Source organism: Pteronotus mesoamericanus, unplaced genomic scaffold (genome assembly GCF_021234165.1).
Source record: "Pteronotus mesoamericanus isolate MK-2021 breed Mesoamerican mustached bat unplaced genomic scaffold, CSHL_Meso_final contig_26, whole genome shotgun sequence".
Classification (NCBI taxonomy): Eukaryota; Metazoa; Chordata; class Mammalia; order Chiroptera; family Mormoopidae; genus Pteronotus; species Pteronotus mesoamericanus.
The window spans coordinates 1835560-1855954 of record NW_026555109.1 but is presented as its reverse complement, the minus strand read 5'-3'; the positions used below and the strand labels follow the sequence as shown (position 1 = coordinate 1855954).

The window sequence follows — 20395 nt, the reverse complement described above, 5'->3', positions numbered from 1 at the left end:
AGAAATAAAGAATGCAATATCTGAAATAAACAATACATTGGAAGGAATGAAGCAGAGGACCAAATCAGTGATTTGGAAGACAACATAGGAAAAAAACACCCAAGCAGAGTAGCAACAAGAAAAAACTGAAAAGAATGAGGAGAGCTTAAGAAATCTTGGGGACAAAATGAAGTGTAACATCCGTATCATAGGAATGAATACCAATAAGAGAAGTGTAGTGAGCAAGGGATTCAGAACCTATTTGAAGAAATAATGACCGAAAACCTCCCTACTCTGGTGAAGAAAAAAGACACACAAATCCAGGAAGCTCATAGAGTTTGAAACAAATTAGACCCAAAGAGGATTGCCTACCCTGAGGCACGTGATAGTTAAAATGAAAGGCTTAAAGACAAGGAGAGAATCCTAAAAGATTCAAAAGAAAAGGAGGTGGTTACATACAAGGAACACCAATTAGACTGTATTCTGATTTCTCATCAGAAATATTACAGGCCAGAAAGGAGTGGTATTAAATACTCAAGGTGATGAAAAGCAAGCACCTACAACCAAGGCTACTTTACCCAGCAAGGCTATCATTTAAAACTGAAGAAGAAATAAGGAGCTTCCCAGACAAGAAAAAACTAAAGGAGTTTGTTAACACCAAATGTGTACTGTAACAGATGTTAAAGGGATTGCTTAAAGAAGAAAACGAGAAAGAAATAAAAAGAGGAAAACTAGTCTAACAATAAAAAGGCACTAAATACATATCTATCAATAATCACCTTAAATGTAAATGGCTTAAATGTTCCAACCAAAAGACACAGGGGCTGAATAGACAAGAAAACAAGACCCATATATATGCTTCCTCCAAGAGACCCATCTTGGATCAAAAGATACATAAAGACTAAAAGTAAAAGGATGGAAAAGGATATTTCATGCAAACGGAAAGAAAAAAAAGCTGGGGTAGCAATAGTTGTATCCTACAAAATAGACTTTAAAACCAAGAGAAAGAAGGACACTACATAATGATAAAAGGAAAAACCCAATAAGAGGATATAACCTCAGTAAACATCTCAAAATAAATAAATAATTAAAATTTAACTTTAATTAAATTTAAGTAGCCATAGGAGGGTAATGGCTACTGTATTAGCATAGTAACAAAAAAGTACAAAATGCTGCTCAGTACCTCTTCATACATGAAACATTTTATTCAAGTCACTACAATATTTTCTTTACCTTGAAAAATAATTCTAATGTTGTTAGTCTAACCCAAGGGTTTAACAAACTTTTTATCAAAGGTCCAGTGAGTAAATATTTCAGGCTTTGCAGGACTCCAATCTCTGCTATTGTAGTGCAAAGTGTATCCATAAGCAGCATATGAGTGAAGAGAAACATTGATTTGTTGTTCCACTTATTTATGCATTCACTGGTTGCTTCCTGTATATGTCCTGACTGGGGATTTAATACATGACCTTGGTATATTGGGACGATGCTCTGACCAACTTAGCTTCCCTGCCAAGACCCTACATATTTTTCAATGTTCTTTAAATTCACATCTTAGAAAACCTAAAACAGGGCACTGGGTTAAAAGACCTGATGTTATATGAAAAATTTTAGGACACTGTTCAAGGGCATATACATTTAGGGTAAAAGTTTCTTCCATTTTTTCCCAATGGATAAGGCAAGAATTTCTGTTTAGCCTATGAAGCTCTCTCTGAAGTTTCATGATACATCTTTTGGCTACTGAATTATAAGACTGAGAGAGAAAACCCTACTCTCATTTTCTGACTTCTCCTCTCTCCTTGAGTCTTAAGTCTTTTAAAACAGAAAGGTCTTAAATTTTTTTGTATCGCCTCTCTCCTTGATCATGCCAGTTGCTTTTCTCAGGACCTTGCCCTACCCTCATACATTTCTTAAAAGGTATATAATTAAGAATTACAGGAAAATTAAAAGTTTAGACATTAAAGTTTCATATATGTATAGAATGACATTGTTTCTTTTCATTAGCCTTTCTGGCCATAAGCATAATTCTTCAATGTCACCCTTCATCTCTTTCCTATGTTCTATTGGGTTGGCCAAAAAGTTTGTTCAAGTTTTTCTGTAAACTGGCTCTAGCTGTGTTTTTGTTAGATTGTATTGTGACAGCTGTCATATCGGTGAGCATTACAGCAAGCGTTAAAAAACACATAAAAATTGGTGAATTTTTGTGTAGCCATTTTAATACTGAAGATGGAAGAAAATAAGCAACATTTTCAGCATATTACTATTTCAAGAAAGGTAAAGAGACAATTGAAATGTAAAAAAAAGATTTGTGCAGTGTATGGAGAAGGGGTTCTGACTGATCGAATATGTCAAAAGTGGTTTGTCAAGTTTTGTGCTGGAGGTTTTTTTTGCTGGACAATGCTCCACAGTCAGGTAGACCAACTGAAGTTGATAGTGATTAAATTGAGACATTAATGGAGAACAATCAATGTTATACCACATGGGAAACAGGTGACACACTCAAAATATCCAAATCAAGAGTTGAAAATTATTTGCACCAGCTTGGTTAATTGCTTTGGTGTTTGGGTTCCACATAAGTTAGGTGAAAAAAACCTTGTTGACCATATTTCTGCAAGTGATTCTCTACTCACACATAATGAAAATGCTCCGTTCTTAAAACAAATTGTGACAGGCAATGAAAAGTGGATACTTTACAATAATGTGGAATGGAAGAGATCGTAGGCAAGCAAAATGAACCACCACCAACCACACCAAAGGCCAGTCTTCATCCAAAGAAGGTGATTTTGTAATATTGTGGGATTGGAAGGGAGTCTTCTATTATAAGCTCCTTCCAGAAAACCAAACAATTAATTCCAACAAGTACTGCTCCTAGTTAGACCAACTGAAAGCAGCACGTGACAGAAAGAATCTGGAATTAGTCAACAGAAAACTCAGAATTATCCATCAGGTTAATGCAAGACCGCGTGTTTCTTTGATGACCAGGCAAAAACTGCTTGAAGGAAGCTTGAAGGAAGTTCTGATTCATCTGCCATATTCACCAGACATTGTACTTTCGGATTTCTATTTATTTTGGTCTTTACATAATTCTCTTAATGAAAAAAATATTAATTCCCTTGGAAAACTGCAAAAGACACCTAGAACAGTTCTTTGCTCAAGAACATAAAAAGTTTTGGGAAGACAGAATTATGGAGTTGCCTGAAAGGTGGCAGAAGGCAGTAGGACAAAATGGTGAATACATTGTTCACTAAAGTTATTGGTGCGGCAGGGGGAAGGCCTTGAGGCTTCTGGTCAAGATGAAGGCACAGGTAGACATGCTTTGCCTCCTCGTTGCAACCAAAGAAAGAATTACAACCCGATCTCAAAACTAACACCTACCATCAGAAAATCAAGCTGTATGGAAGTCCAACCAAGGATATAAAGAAGCCACATTCATCCAGATGGGTAGCAGGGGCAGAGTTTTGCAGACATGGTTTGGTAGGGCAAGGCAGTGGCAAAACAGATGGTCCTACATTCACATATTGTGAATGAAAACTGGGAGGGATACCTTGGGAGACAGCGATCCCAGGCCAAGGCCAGACCGCACAGCCCAGGGTTCCAACACTGAGAAGACAGATCTCCATTACCTCTGGCTTCAAAAACCATTGGAGGTTGGGACAGCAGAAGAAACTGCCGGATTTTCAAGGCTTAAAGGGCCTGTGTGGTTTTACAAAGTATGCAAACTCACCCACTCTGGGATTCACCACCATGGTAGCAGCTGGAAGGGCACAAGTCACAGGAAGGGGATGAAGTGACTGGAAACGAGGTGAGTACCAGGTGAACCTCTAGAAGCCAGGCAGCAGGATTGTTCCCTGAGCCCTCCCCACACATCCACAAAGTGGTGAAGTGGGCTACCCTGCCCTAGCAATTACCTAAGGCTCTGCCCCACACAATTTCCAGGTGCCTTTTCTACACAGGCTGTGCTACTAAGACAGGGATTAAAAGCAGCTCTACCTAATACACAGAAACAAATACAGGGTGGCTGCCAAATTGAGGAGACAAAGAAATATGGCCCAAATGAAAGAACGGGACAAAACCCCAGAAAAAGAACTATGCAAAACAGAGATAGCCAGTATCAGATATAGAGTTCAAAACACTGGTGATCAGGATGCTCAGAGAACTCATTGAGTACGGCAAAAAAATAAAGGAAGAAATGAAGGTTACCTTAAGTGAAATAGAGAAAAATTCACAGGGAACCAACAGAGAAGGGAAGGAAGCCTGGATTCAAACCAATGATTTGGAACATAAGGAAGAGATAAACATTCAAACAGAACAGAAGGAAAAACAAGAATTAAAAAAAAATGAGGATAGTATAAGAAGCCTCTGGGACATCTCCACACATTCCAACAATCGAATCATAGGGGTACCAGAAGGAGAAGGGGAAGAGCAAGAAACTGAAAACTTATTCAAAAAAATTATGAAAGAAAACTTCCCTAATTTGGTGAAGGAAATAGATATGCAAGTCCAGGAAGCACAGAGAGTCCCAAACACTTTGGACCCAAACAGGAACATACCAAGACACATCATAATTAAAATGCCAAAGGTTAAATGTAAAGAGAGAATCTTAAAAGCAGCAAGAGAAAAATAGAAAGTTATCTACAAAGCAGTTCCCACAAGACTATAAGCTGATTTCTGAAAAGAAACTTTGCAGGAAAGAAGAGAATGGCAAGAAGTACTCAAAGTGATGAAAAGCAAGGACCTACAACCAAGATTACTGTATCCAGCAAAGCTATCACTTAGAATGGAAGGGCAGATAAAGTGCTTCCCAGACAAGGTAAAGCTAACACCAAGCCATTATTACAAGAAATATTAAAGGGACTTATTTAAGAAAAAGAAGATCAAAAACCATGAACACTTAAAAGACAACAAATTCAGAACTATCAACAACTGAATCTAAACAAATGCACCAACAAACAAAAACTAAGGAATAGAATCATAGTTCTGGAGATCATTTGTACGGTTATCAGCTGGGAGGGGGAAGCAGAAGAATGGTGGAAACAGTGCAGGGATTAAGAAGCATAAATGGTAAGAACAAAATAGACAGGGGGATGTTAAGAATATCATAAGAAATGGAGGAGCCAAAGAACTTACATGCATGACCTATGGACATAAGGCAGGGCATTGCTGGAGGAAAAGAGGATACCAGGCAGAGACACACAAAGGGGGAAAAATTGGGGCAACTGTAATCAATAAATTGAGGCAAGCATAATCAATAAAAATATACTTTAAAAAAAAAGTCTTACTCTAAATTCCAAAGAACTTTTTGGCCAACCCAATATAAGCAATAGTTTAAAGTTCATCATCTCAAATATATAGTTGTTGTTTTTCCTTAAATACACTTCCTTAACTTGTCCATGACCAAACTAACTTACTGATTTTGCTCTCATATAACTTCAAGAGAACTTCTGGAAATATATTCCCTTGGCTTTACCTTGTGTCACACACAGGGGTTTAATACTATGAAACATTTCACTTTCATTCTCTACTGAATTTAAGATCGAAAGTACATTCAAGCACCTGTCCTAGTAGTCTGTTTTCCCCATGGATTTACTTTTTACTCCACTCTGCCTGTACACTAACCTATACCACTGTAAATTCCAATTTAACTTTTAAAAAAACAATCTTGTCAAAACCTCAGAAATCGAACTCACTAGCTTCCTCTAAGTCTACTGCAAGTCTTTGAATTAACTCTATAAACCAGGAAAATTTCTCTTCCAGAAACCATGATAGTCTTTTGTTTATATAATTTACTATCATTTTAACAGATTACCACACTTATTCCATTTTAGTCTCTAGCCCAAAGTCCTTTATACCTTTTCCCTCCCTATTTTCCTGTTTGCACATTATCAGCTTTTGGCCATCTTCTTGGCATTTTACCTAGTAATAAACCCCATTAAATTTACCTTATCAGTCAACTTTTCCTCATCTGATGAAGTAGCTTCAAATTTAACTCCTAAAACAAAGGTGTTAAGGCTACTTAACAAGCATATGTTTTAGTCTTGCTTTGTGATTTATAAGGATGTCTACAAGCCAGCAAGGGCTGTCCACGAATTTTTCCAAAATAGCAAAATCAAGAACACAATTCTTCTCACAAAACTTTCACCTGAAAACGAAATTAATTTAACACACAGCTCATAAAGAGAGAACACAACTTCAGTTTGAAGGCAGCATTGTGTCAGACTGCTGGGTTCATCCCAAATCCTATGTCTACTCTTAATAAATAACTAAATAAGTATAGATATTACTACCTATTATTTTAGAAAAATCAGACATTTCTGAATCTGAATACTTATTAGTATAAGGATAGTCTTGAGGTTTCTGTAAGAGGCACACTTTCTTCTCCTTCAATTAAAGGACAGTAGAACAGTATGCTTTTTTGACCTGCCATTTATGGCTATTCATCTTCTTTGCTATAAGTCTAGGAAAGGGGAAGATAATTATTAAGCACAAGTCTCATAATCACCTTTTGAACTATGGATTACTTGCTCTACTTGAGAACAAAGAAATAAGTTAAAAAACTGGACTGCTGCCTCAAAAAAAGTAAACTCAATTGTTGCTACCATCACTTTCAATATTTGCTGCCCTCAGTCCTCTACATTTTTTCCTTCTTGTCTCTTCTGACACTTTTCCACACTTACTTTTATAGGAAAGTTAGTTTATCATAAATATCACCACTAAATTATGGACCTTTTTCTGCTGTTTCGTGAACTACTCAAAACACACCTTGGATATTGAGTTCATATTTTTCTAGCACTTTCATTCATTCATTCTTTTTTAAAGTGTAAAAATCTGAAAATTTAAGAATTATAATTTCACTTAAAATATGCTAAGAAATGTAGATTAAATGTAAAAATACCTTTCACATAAACATGTTTTAACATCAAACAGATCAATTTAAAACACCTGTAAATATGCTACATTTACAATACACTATTTTAAATACTGATCCTTACAAACAGAAACATTTCAAAAGTACTGTAAGAATGTGAATCCTCATAATGTTAGTAGAACAAATGTTAAAAATTGAAACACCCAAGGTGCTCCACTGGTGTTCAGTTCAGTTGGTTGGCGCATCATCCCATACACCAAAAGGTTGCAGGTCGATCTCTGGTGGGGGCGCATACTCGAGACAACCTATTGAGGTTTCTGATGTTTCTCACTGGGATGTTTCTCACTCTCTCTCCCTCTTCCTCTCTCTCTAAAATCAATAAACCTATCCCCGGACAAGGATTTTTAAAAAACTGAAAGAAAGGAGAAAGGAAATGAGGTGCTAATGAGGTTATGTGTTTTGATGAAGGGCAAAGTACATCATATTATATTCATCCCTAAAAAATATAAATACACACACAGATAAAACAAATACAGAAAAACATAAACAACTGTTGGCCCTAGGGGTCTACATGAATGTACAGGTGATCATTACACTATTCTTTCAATGTTATTGAATTTTGCAAATTGTCACAATTAAGAATTGGAAAAAGAAAAGACTTTGAAGTTGAGAGCAGACTTTGAGTCTTACTATCAAGAAATGGAAGCCAAATCAAAGTAGTAAGAAATAAATATGAAAGAATAAAATTTAGTGTGGAAAAATGTTTAAGAATCAGGGAAGATTCCCTGGCTGTGCAGCTCAGTTGTTTGGCATTGTCCTGACACACCAAGGTGTGTAGCTCAGCTGGTTAGAGTGTTGTCCCAATACGCCAAGGTTGCGGGTTTGATCCTTGGTAAGGGCACACACAAGAGTCAACCAATGAATGCACAAATAAGAGGAACAACCAATCAGTGTTTCTCTTTCTCTCTCTTTCAAATCAGTCAATAAATAAAAAAAAAAGCAGGGAAGATGATTTCAAAAGAAGTATTAAATAGCCCTGGCTGGGTGGCTCAGTTGGTTGGAGCATCATCTCATACACGAAAAGTCTGCAGGTTCAATTCTCGGTTGGGGCACATACAGGAGGCAACAGGTGGATGTTTCTCTCTTGCATCAATATTTCTCTCTCTTTCCCTTCCTCTCTTTCTAAAATCAATAAAAATACAACCTTAGGTGAGGATTGAAAAAAATTAAATAGGGGAAATTGTAGAATTTGCAGTGTATGTGAAAACTGAAGAGCATTAACAAATCCTAAAAAACCAGAAGAAATTCACTCAACACATTTATTTCATACTCACAATATCCTGTACTAGACATTGTGAGTGATTTGATATAAAAGACATCAATACTTGCCTTCCAAGAATTTTTAATCCAGATGGGGAGATAAGGCATACATTCATGAAAGTGACAAAACCATTTATATAGTCTTGGAGCAAACACTGAATCTCAATGGGATTTAATTTTCTTATTAACATAGCAATGTGCTATAAGAGGACAACATCTGATTAATTTTAAGGTCACTTTCCTCCCTAAATTTCTTTATTCATCCAAAAGTTCATTGAGTGCATCTCCTTCTGGAAATCTGCCTTAAATAGAGAGGGCCAACTCCAAAATATTACTGACATAGCATGAAAGAACCTTACGTGCAATCCTGCTTTCAAAGTGTCCCAAACTCGAGTTATTACAAGCACAAAAAGTTCTTACAATGTTAAACATTTTAAGAAAGTTACAGATATATTCTAAATCAAGACTGTAAATTCTAAAGAAGGATTTAGGCTGATTACAATCTGCCATTAAGAACTTTTTAATTAAAAGTTTAATTTAATTTAGAGTTCTATGGTCTCCCTTCTAAATCCTTCTCCTCCCAGAAGTACTATTTTATTTCTAGTCCTAATCTATCCATTTTACATCTGATCCCAGCTTTGGTCACAACTACGCTCGATTTTATTGCCTTAAGGCACATGGTCCATGACAAAGGACTGCATTTTTTCCAATTTGTTCTTTTTGTTTCTGCTTTTATTACATCTTACCTGACTGCCCTCACATCTCTCCTATCCCACACCTACAACTGGTTTTCAAGGTAGAAAGAAATCTGTGAAGAAATTTGACTTTGTACAAAGATCAAAGCAAGTGACTAGTGACAAAAGGGTCTGAGATACCACAGTAGAGCCACGGAAAAGAAAAAAACTATTAAAGCTTCCACTGTTCCACTGTTAAATACTGAATGACTACTGGAGTCAATGGACAGGGCCCTTGTCCTTCCCGTGATGGAGGGCTGGCCAGAAGGAATGTGAATTGTTTTGGAAATGGATTGTCTTTCCTTATTTCCTTTTGGAAATGAGCAGCTTCTTGTCCTGTGACTGATTCTTGACTTCTTCTTTCTGCACGTACACACTGATGTAGTGTAGAGTTCACACGTAGGACTTGCACCTCCTTTGCCTGGGACCCCTTATAATGAGCCCCACACTGACCTGCCTCCATCAGTGCACTCCTCTGTAATGTGAGCAATAAATGGCCTATCCACATCTGCTGGTCCTCTGGGTGTTTTTTTCAGAATATCACAAACACTTAAGCAGTTCCTGGTTTGGGGCGCCTGTGCTACAACTGGCATCATGAATAGGGTGTTCTGGAAAATACTCCTGTTGAGTATACTGTGATAACATGCCAAATTGGGGAGGTCAAGGGGTAATCCTGGAAATAACTGAGTAATCCTGGGGTGGTACACCAGTACTGGGGGGACGGCCTCAATGCTCCCAGAGGCCTTGCAGAGCACCTGTGTAGGGGATAAGGAAGCAGCAGCTGAAGAAAAATTAAGGCAGTTAGAGGGTGAGCTTAATTATGTTAGAGAGAAAATAAGGAGATATGGTTCTAAGGCTAGTCCTACTTCCTTCTTGAAAGTTTGCCTTTGCTTTAGATGTTGTTTTTGTTTCTGTTAAGGAGAGGCTTAGGTCACATTTTAGACTAATTAGAATTATATTGCTAAAGGTCTAGTAAACAGGGTAAGATTTAGGACATGTATTCATGAATCTGTCAATCCAAAGAATGGTAATTACATTTAAATTAAGGAAAAAAATATATGGCTCTAATAATAAAAGGTGTAAATTTTGGCAATATATTTTGAAGGAAGTAGAATTAAAAGTCGGTCATTCTTATTTCTGGATGAGTTAAAAGGGCAAACTAAAAAGGACAAGGAAAGTTGCAGAAGGATTGTGTAGAAGGAAAAAGAAAAAAAAGACAAGCAAATGAGAATATCTTGTGCTTTCTCTACCCAAGTTAAGTCAAATTATGTGTATAGTCTTTATGGATTCAGTCTTCAGGGGTATGGTCTTTATGTGCTATGTGTTTGTCTGTATATTACATGTGGTGTGTTTTCTGCCTCCTGATGGCAATAATTAGGGTGCAATATTTTATTGGCCTTAAAAAAGCACACACATATAAGTTAAACAGGATTCTGTGGTTTGGAAAAATTACTTAATATGAAAACTGGTTTTAAGTTTAATTACTGTCTTATAAAGTTATTACCATAAAAATGTGTTGTTTTACAAAAAGTTTCTTATAATCTTTTGGTTAAGTTTGACAGCTTTCCCAAGGTTCAAATTTTAAGAGACTTTTTATTCGAGAAATACGTTATTCAAATGGGCCCCTGGAATACCTCAAGGATTTGTTTTTTCCTCTTTTATAAAAGAGAAGTTTTGGTACTAATTAGGCCTATGTAATATTCTTAAAGTACATGGGAAGCTTTGTCAAGTAAAGAAATAATAAGTATGTTCTATTTGTATACACATATTTTTATTATTAAAATAGATATTCTAAGCGCCCTGGCGTGGCTCAGTGGATTGAGTAAAATAGATATTCTAGAGATTATGAGTTCTGATATACTTTCATTTGTAACTTTAGTTATCTTAAAATGCTTCAGGAAAGCAAATTTCTTTGTCAATTGCATTATATTCACATCTGTAACCATGTCATTGTAAATTTTGTCATTTATAAACAGTCATTGGTTTGTTCTAATGAATTTGCAAAAATAGATTCTGTTTTGGGAGGGGTTCACAGAAACGGCTCTAACTTGTTTTAGATTGCATATTTGTGAGAATGGATTTTGGATTGTACCTCTTTGAACTCAATAAAGATTGCTGTAGCTCTGTGAAATGACTGGATTTATAGAGGTGCTTGCAGATGATCAGGATAAACAGAAATTAATTATGGGACATAATAAACTGAAGATAATTGTGGCTTTTATAACTTTTTGTTGAAAAATACTGCTAATTTTTAATCATTTGTTTTTCGGACATAAGACAACTTTCTGTTTCTTAAAGCAATTTGGTAAAATATGCTTTCATAAGTGATATTGAGGCATTTATATTTTTCTCCCTATCTGATCCCTCTGGAATTTGGAAACTCTTAATGAGTAACTATTACTCTTTCCATAGCAAGATGTTTGTTTGCATAAATCCAACAGGAATCTGATGTCTTCATAACAGAACACATAAAGCCAGTTTCCAATTGTGATTTTAACGACGAAGTCTTTGTCTGGAATGCCATTATCAAAGGAGTCTTGCCTGGACTTTGGATGTCATCAGAAAGCTATAAGAAATTAAGACTGACTTTGAAACCAATAAAAGCCCTTTGGAGAAATGGCCTGGTACCTTGCTTGGTCATGCAATTCATGGCAGTCTCTTCAGGTAAGAAGCAAAGGTTACTTTCCTGAAAGATGGCATGGGAAGAACCTCAACACATTTTGGGGACCTCAAGAACTTGAGAAACTCGCCCAAACCTGCAGGTACTGCAGAAAAAGCCTAATGGCAACTGTGTGGCTTAGCTTCCCTGCCCTGAGGGGCTAATTATAACTCAATCTAGGAATTCCTTGTAACATTCCCTCAAGGTAGATTTAAGAAAGCCTATGTGATCAATTAATTGCTATTCCTGGACTCAATACCATGAATGCACTGGTCTTCATGTGGCTCTTTAATAAAAATGAGGGTGATTTTAGGGAAAAAATTACGTTTCAATAAAATCTATTATATATATTTATGGAATGTAGACTCTAATTCAGCACATTGTCTATAAAATTTTATTTCTCACATAAACTAGACTGGATTCTGAATTTCTCCAGTTTTCTTTCACACTAGTGTTTAATTTTTGCCTTAATCCTTTGATTTAAAATTACTGAGAAACTACTGTTGCAGTATAAACCATACAGAATTTACCTGAGCACCTGATGATATTACCAGAGACATTTAAACTACACAGGAGGGTTATCGGATTGCCACTACTTAATCTCATTCCAGGAAAAGTCTTAACATTTGGAAGTCTTCTCATCTGACACTCTTGCTGACTCAGAAATTGGTTTATAATTTGCTGTGTTCATTAACCTTTGTGTTCTTTCCCTGTCAAGTTCTTGGGGGTTGCCTGGTTGGATTCTATGTAAACAACACCTTCCCCCAGTGGATGGGAATGCTGATTGCTAAAAACAACGGCTCAGGCTGCTGGGTCTGCACAGAGTTCCTGACTGGGGCCTCTGCCAGCCCGCCATGGTAGATTCAGCCTGTGAACCAGACACGCTGGGACTGGCTGCAGGGCTGAAAGGCTTCTGACCCCGTCTTCAAACAGATGCACGAGCAGTCTTCCACTGTGAGAGAGCAGACTAACTACACCAAACCACAGCTCACGTACGCTGTTCGGGATGGTGTGGTGGCTGTCAGCATTACAGGTAGAAGTATGACAGCCCATACCCATGCATATTGAACCCAGAAATGGGACTACAAATGAAAATGTGTAACTCATGGCGTGGATGCCAGCAACCCTGTAAAAGAAAGTTACGGCGCTGACTGCTACAGACTACACGTGGTGTTCCCTCCTCCTGAGTCTCTCTGGCTTCTGTCTTGCACTTTTAGTCTTAGGGTGTTGCCATTAGTGTATCTGTGGTATATGGATACAAAGTGCCAACATGCTCACCAAACACATCCACTACAGAAGAATTAATGTGAAGAATGTGAGGTGGAAGAGCAATGTTGTGGTGCAGTGTGGGGTCAGTGGACATGGTCCTGCCCCCTTCCATGACTGAAGTCTGGCCAGAAGGACCTGTGTATTGTTTTGGGAATGAATTGTAACTCCCTCCTGATCTCTTTTTGGGAGCAGCTTCTTGTCCTATATGACTGCTTCTTGACCTTTTCTTTCTACACATAAACTACATACTGAGGTAACGTAGCTTACAGGCACATGTAGGACACGTGCCTCCTTTGTCTAGGACCCCTTACGGGGGTGTCCAACCTTTTGGTCCAATCTCTGTACCACATTGGAAGAAGAGTTGTCTTGGGCCACGCGTTAAATACATTGCAACACTTAATCACAAAAAATGTCATAATGTTTTAAGTAAGTTTATGATTTTGTGTTGGGCTGCATTCACAGCAGCCATCCTGGGCTACACGTGGCCTGCAGGCTGCAGGTTGGACACCCCTGCAACAAGCCTCACACTGGAGGAGGCACAGTCTCTCTCGCACTAACCCGCACTAACCCACCGCTGTCGGTGCACTCCCCTGCAATGTGAGTAATAAACTGCATGCCCACATCTGCTAGTCCTCCAGGTGGTTTTTTCAGAATATCATGAACACTTAAGTAGCTCCCTGGTTTGTGGCTCCTGTTGCTACAAGTATTCACAGGGGCAAAAATTCTGAACACACAAATGGATGTTCATGAGCTTCAAGTTATTTCACCAACAATGCCCAGAAACTGATCTCCTGGATACTAAGCCTCTTCTTCCCCCCCTCCACCGAAAAATAAAATTTCAACTTTAGACTATACCAAAGAAAGGAATAACATAAAATCTGACTACTTAAAAGATTATATAGGTAAAGGACATTATGTTGGCTGTATTAATTGTGGAAGTCCAGGATTATAAACTGCCAGGAAAATCCAGGGTAAGGCAGGAGAAGTAGAGAGTGCTCAGTGTGGAAGATACAGCAGGACCTCAACAGGAGCTAAGAGCCCAGACCAGATTCAGGGACTCCTGGGTTTGTACCTTGGCTTCATTACTTACTAGCTATATATCCCTGGGATGCTTCAGTTTCCCCTAAAAATCACAGGGATGTTCTGAGGATTAATACTACCAGTACTATTATTATTATTATTATTATTAGCAAAGGGCAATAAATAGGTTTGAAAGGTGAGAATAACAAGAGCAAAGAAAAATAATTCAAAAATTTTTTCCAAAGCCTTTCATGGACACTTAGTTAATTTTAATGGCAATAGAGAATCATCTGGTAGAACACACTTAAAAGTGGCTACAATTAACTTCAACATTCACTAAGAGGATACTGACAGAAAATTACAAGGAAGAATAGGAACTGGGCTCTAAGACTGACAGCAGGGACTAGTATTCACAACTTGTGTCTGGGTGTGGGGTGTGGATCACATATCTGTAGTTTTGATTCAGATGTTTGAGTAATACCTTTGGAGGGGCTTTCCTTTGTAGAGAGCCAAAAGCAGCAGGATATTGTTTTATCTATAGTGACCATGCCTGCTTCCCCAATTCTAGCTCTCAGATCCACAATGAACAATGCCAGTTTTAAAATTATTTTATTCAAAATTTTTATTTCTGAAAGCAAACTGTAACTCAGCTCCATGTACTTTTTCACTAGGAGGAAGAACTGATAGAATGTGAATTAATTATAGTCAGAGCCACTCTTTCCAATGCCGGATTTCATATATGAGACAGCATCAGTAACTCCTACATAATGACTAGCTTCCAGATGCTAAGAATCAGTGCTATTATTCCAGAGAAAATTATGAGAATGTGAAACTAAATATCAATAAATATATCAACTATACTGATATTATATTGCTATATTGTCAATTATTTTATATATAACTAAATATATGTCAATTATATTAATAACAAATTATATTTTATTTAAATATTTCAAAGTCTTCAAACTATTTCTATGGTCAAATTAAAACAGAGAGATATACATTCATACTTGGGTCTGTTCAAAGCAACATCTAGAACTATTTTCTTAAATTTGACTTATTCCATATTTATAGGCCACTGCTCAGAAAATAACAGATGTACCATTTATTAAAAGCTTCTAAAAAAACGTCCAAGAAAGGAAGAATAAAAGTATGCTCCTGGCTCTGGTCAGGTGGCTCAGTAGGTTGAAGCATCATCCCATATGCCAAAAGGCTGCAAGTTCAATTCCCAGTCAGGGCACATACCTAGGTTGCAGGTGCGATCCCCAGGTGGGGCACATATGGGAGGCAACTGATCAATGTTTCTCTCTCATGTTGATGTTCCTTTTTCTCTCCTGCTGCCTTTACCATTGCCACTACCTCTCCCTTCCTCTCTCTCTAAAAAGCAATAAACATATCCTTGGGCTGGGATATTTTTAAAAAGTATGTTTCTGGTTAAGTTTTCTTTTTATCAAAAAGTTACTAATTCATTTAAACATCCCTTTAAAAAACTATCAGTGAGAATATTCGGCCCTTTTTCCTACTAGACAGGAAAGAAAATCTTAATCTTTCATCTAAGAATATGATCTGTACATCAAATAGTAAGAGTGGCAGATGTTTGGAGCGTTGTTAGATATGAATTCCTGTTGACAAGACAATAATTACTTCAAAGTTAAAAGCAGCAACAGTGAACTGCTCACTAATCTTCAGCTATTAACTATAAGAATGCTACTCAGTACACTTAAGGCTTAACTGAAAGGTACATAGCATGTAGCAGCTAAATGAAATAGCCAAAACTTTTACAAAGTAGAGTAGAACTGTACATCTTTCCCTATGAAAATCTATTCACTTCTGATCAGAGCTTTATTCTACTTACTGCATTCAACTTATTGTCCTTTTATTTTAAGAAAGTAAAATGGATTCTAGGGGAAAGATATACCATGGTTCAATCCTTTACAGCTCTGGTTTCAAAAACTAACAAAATAAGGCAAATATTGGGTTGGCCATAAAGCTGATGTAGTTTTTTTGAAGGATGGCTCTAGTAGTGCTTGGTTGTCTTTGGCTTCGTTGGAAACAATTTTGTTAGATTGTATTGTTACAGCTGTCATATCAGGTTGTGTTTAAAAAAAATTAATCAAAATTGGTGAATTGTTGTGTAGCCATTTTACTATTGAAGATGGAAGAAAATAAGCAACATTTTTGGCATGTTATGCTTTATTATTTCAAAAGAGGTAAAAATGCAACTGAAACACACAAAAAAGATTTGTTCAGTGTATGGAGAAGGTGCTGTGACTGATCGAATGTGTCACAAGTGGCTTGCAAAGTTTTGTGCTGGAGGTTTCTCACTGGACAATGCTCCACAGTCACGTAGGCTGGCAGAAGTTGACAGTGATCAAATGGAGACATTAACTGAGAACAATGAATGTTATACCATGTGGGAGATAGACAACATACTCAAAATATCCAAATCAATAGTTATTGGTGAAAATGAAAAGTGTGTCTTTTATTTTACAGAAAAAACTAAATGGACTTTTTGGCCAAACCAATAAAAGAAAACAATTAAAAGAGAAACCTCAATAGCAATAAATGTAATGCAGCATTAAAAAAATGTTTTGGGCCTTGACCAGTGTGACTCGGTTGGGCATCATCATTCCACAAAGCGTAAATTCACTGGTTGAATTCCCAGTCAAGGGCACATGCCTGGGTTGCAGGTTTGGCCTGGTCGGGACACATACGAGAGGCAAACAATCGATTTTCTCTCTCACATCAATGTTTCTTTCCTTCTCTCTCTTCCTCCCTTCCCCTCCCTCTAAAAATAAATAAATGAAATCTTTAACAAAAAGTAGAATCTTTAAAAAATGTTTTAAGTACTGTCACACAGCTGTTAAGTTGATAAATAAAAATTTAAACATTTTGTGGCAACACAGAATCATTTAGCTAATGGCATTATAAATTAAAACTACCTTTCTTAAAAAGAAGTCTGGTAATATTAAATAGAGCTATCAAATTGCTTCTTGCCTTTGACCTAGTAATTTTATATTTAGGAATATGCAAGTAATTCCTCCTTAATCCATTATAGCAAAGCTATTTAAAATAGAGAAAAAGTGGGAGCAATCTAAATGCTCTACAAGCAAGAAATAGTTTAGCAACCCATAGTACAGTAATAGAATGAAATACTACATAGTCAATAAAAACCATTCAGAATGTGCACTATTTAAATGTATGTACATGTAATGATAGCAAGCTAAAAGAAAAGCCAAAGAACACCGTCAAAGCATTTATGAATGCTAACAAAGATCATAAATCAGAAGTCAGCAATATAAATAAAATTTCATGCTCACTAAACTTCTGTTTCTGTCACTAAACTGAACATAAAATATTTTAAAAGGTAAAGATGACCAAATCCTCGGGGTTCTTTTGACTCTTTCAATATATATGGTGAGCTAAATGCAGGACATGAACTTTATAGTACATATAAAGACTAAATTACATAAAATTACATTTATGCTGAAGATACATATCCTCATTTCATTTCTATACTTACGAATATTTTATAATATCACAATGATAAGTATTGCACTTTTCTCTGAGAAATGCATAATATCTTTCAAGGAGAATATATAATCAGCAAATATTATTATCCCCATGTTAGAGATGGAAAAATTGATGGAAACTATCAATGACTTGCTCAATTCATCCAACTTCTAATTCCCTACTCTAACAGCATCTTCTGGAGATAATTATTCCCATTTCACAACTCCCATTTCTAGTTTTTAAAATAAGTCCCTTCAGCTTTTCTGAACGGTATAAACAAGATTGTCTTCAACCAATATGGAATGGATGAAAAAAATTATTAATAACCGGATTGAAGCAATGAAATTTTAAACTGTTCACTGCTTTTACTCTTTGAGAGGCAAAGAGAAGAAATATTGAAATTCACCTCAAACTCCCTGTACCAGTTAGTCAAACCATAGGGGGAAAAAACTGCTAAAAGTACACCTTCCTTCTCATCGAAGAGTTGTTTCCATTGACCAAGATGTGAAAGCAGCTCGCAACAAAGATGAAATCCAAACATTTTAGAAAAATAATGTGCCCTGCCTGTCTCATCTCTATACTTTTGAAAATTAAAAATTCAAAGGACTCTGAAATTAGCCAAAAGTCAACAAAAAAGTAGGTACTTAAAGAAAGACCTGTTGAGAAAACAAAAAATCATCTAACTGCAGACCACTTGTAAATTTCACTTATAATCATTTTTGTAAGATCATCTCAAATGTCCCTTCCTCCTGTAGCTTTTCCTTAAGACTCCAATCCACAAATGTTTCCTCATTTCTGTTTCAGAGCACTTTGGACGTACTTCTTCAATAACGTATCAGATTTCAATAATCTGTAAACTTACGTCCTTTATTTTGAGGTTCCTAGAACACAGGGATACATTTTTTTGTCTCTGAGTCACTAGGAATACAGTACACAATTCCTATTATTTTAATTTAAAGACCACATACTAGGTTTTAAAGGCTGGTTACTAACATATTTAGTGGAAAAACCAGTGTGCTTGCAAAACAAGCTTTTCATTTCACTTGGAAGTGCTATATTCTTTCAGTCAGAAATCTCGGAGTGAAAGCTTCTTGCGCTACAAAGTATGACAGTTACAGCTTCAAGTGCTAACCATTGGCTTGAGTAAACCTTAAAGACCCTTAGACATTTTCAGAGATCCAAATTTTTAAACAGGAACTGTAAAACGTTACAAAAAACGTAATAGCTTCTTTAATGCCCTACAATCAGCTCAATATTAACAGCTACCCTAAAGCTGGCAATAATAAAATGAACACCAGCTTTTTAAAAAAATTCAAAATCTGTAAATAAACCTTATAGATTGTTAAAGTTTGCTAAAAGATTATTTGGATTGTTAAAATTATTAATGGTTTCAAAAAGATCCTCAAGCCCAAGTGTTAAGTTTTACCAACTTAGAATAATTATGTATGTATATCACTATGCCCTATGCCAAAAATCTAAAAGGAGTTTACTTTTACTTATGTCTCTTTTGCTAGCAGTTAAACTGAAAACCTTGAGAGTGATGGTCTTAAGAGATCAACGCTTTCAACACTTGCTCTAGGAAGAAAATGCCAGTTTCTCCTGTTCTCGGCTCCTTTCATGTGTTTAAAACAATCTCAGTGAAACGGAAATAATGGGATCTTATACATTTTTTATACATTAAAAAAATGTTTACACTTAAAAGGGAGAAATTAACTGTTTCAACCATTACAGCAAGTCTTTATTAATGCAGTTTACGTGGTTCGGGGTGTTATATTCCTCAAATAAGGAACCAGCTGCTAATCATGAACTTAAAATATCGAAGTTCTAGAAAGAAAAAGCTCTCATCACCAACCAAGAGTTACAGTAAAGCAGAACAAAGCAAGATGCAATGGAACAAAAAATTGCTAGAAGACCTGGCCGTCCACTTGCTTGGAGTGCGTGACACACTGGGCTGTGAGCGAACGCTCTTACTCGTGGGACGCTTGCTGCTGACACGCATGCATCCAACTCCAGGGGAGCGCCATACATAAAATGGTCCCTGTTCCAGGAAAACTGAATACAGTTGCTGGCGCAACCCGCCCGCCAGAAGGGAGAGCAGCCTGAGGCCCAGAGTCTCCAGAATCTAAGCCCCTACAAGGGCCGTTCCGGGGCCTCCGGCCCCAGCTGGGCCGAGCCCCAGAGCTTCGAAGACTCTTGACCCCACCCACTGCTACGCCTCCTTCCCCTCCGACCCCAGCTCTTCTGAAGAGGGAAGTTTCCCCTACCAACAGTGCATCCGGAGGTTCACCAGGCTTCACCCACCTTGCACTCGTTGCTCTTTTTTTCTTCCTCGCAGAAGTTGACCGGTGCCAGGCCGGGCAAATAGAAGGCCGCACCCTGACGCGGGCCTGGGGCCTCCCCCAGCAGGAGCAGCGACAGGAGCAACAACCTCGGCCACCGAGGTGGAGATGACGCCAACTGCCTGCTGCTCATGACGGCTGTTTCAAAAAAAGGGCAGACGAGCCGAAGGGGTGAAAAGGGAATGAGGGAAGGGGAAGCTGGGAGACGACAACAAGGTCGCCCAAGCTCAGGGAGGCCGGCCGGGCGACGGACAGTTCCGGTTGCGCTAAAAGACACAGCGGATCCCGCAACAGAAACCGAACTGGGCCTGGACGGAGCATGCGCAACCCCTCCCGCACATGCTCAGTGAGAGCAGCCGCAAGCGCCCCAAGGTTTCGGGGAGGGAGCGTGGGGGAAATCCACTTTCCAGGTTTTCAGCTGGCTGGCTGGACAGTAGCTGTGAGAGCCGTTTCCGCGCTCACGTTCCCATTCCAAGTTCCAATCCAGTTGCTTCTCTGGGACACCATGGAGCAGTCCCGCTTGCCTGGCACCCCCCCGGCTCACTGCTTTCTCTCAATTTCTCTTAAACATCTTTAAGTTTTCTCATTGCGCTGCCCGCAGCATGCCAACCCCTATGAAAGAGTTGGTGCTCCATAGAGTACTTGCTGATAAGAGGCAGAGTTGGTAGCAGGTCGAAGTTCGGGAAACATCTGATTA

General features: G+C 37.7%; 1 protein-coding gene across 1 annotated transcript in view; it reads right to left on the bottom strand.

The window, feature by feature from the left end:
* TM9SF2 (transmembrane 9 superfamily member 2) overlaps positions 1–20013 on the bottom strand; it is an 81117-nt gene extending 61104 nt beyond the window's left edge. Inside the window, exon 1 of the mRNA XM_054574333.1 lies at positions 19661–20013. Within this exon, the coding sequence (XP_054430308.1) occupies positions 19661–19831 (171 nt within the window). The 5' untranslated portion in view covers positions 19832–20013. The remainder of the gene's footprint in view (positions 1–19660) is intronic.
* Positions 20014–20395: the final 382 nt, after the last annotated feature.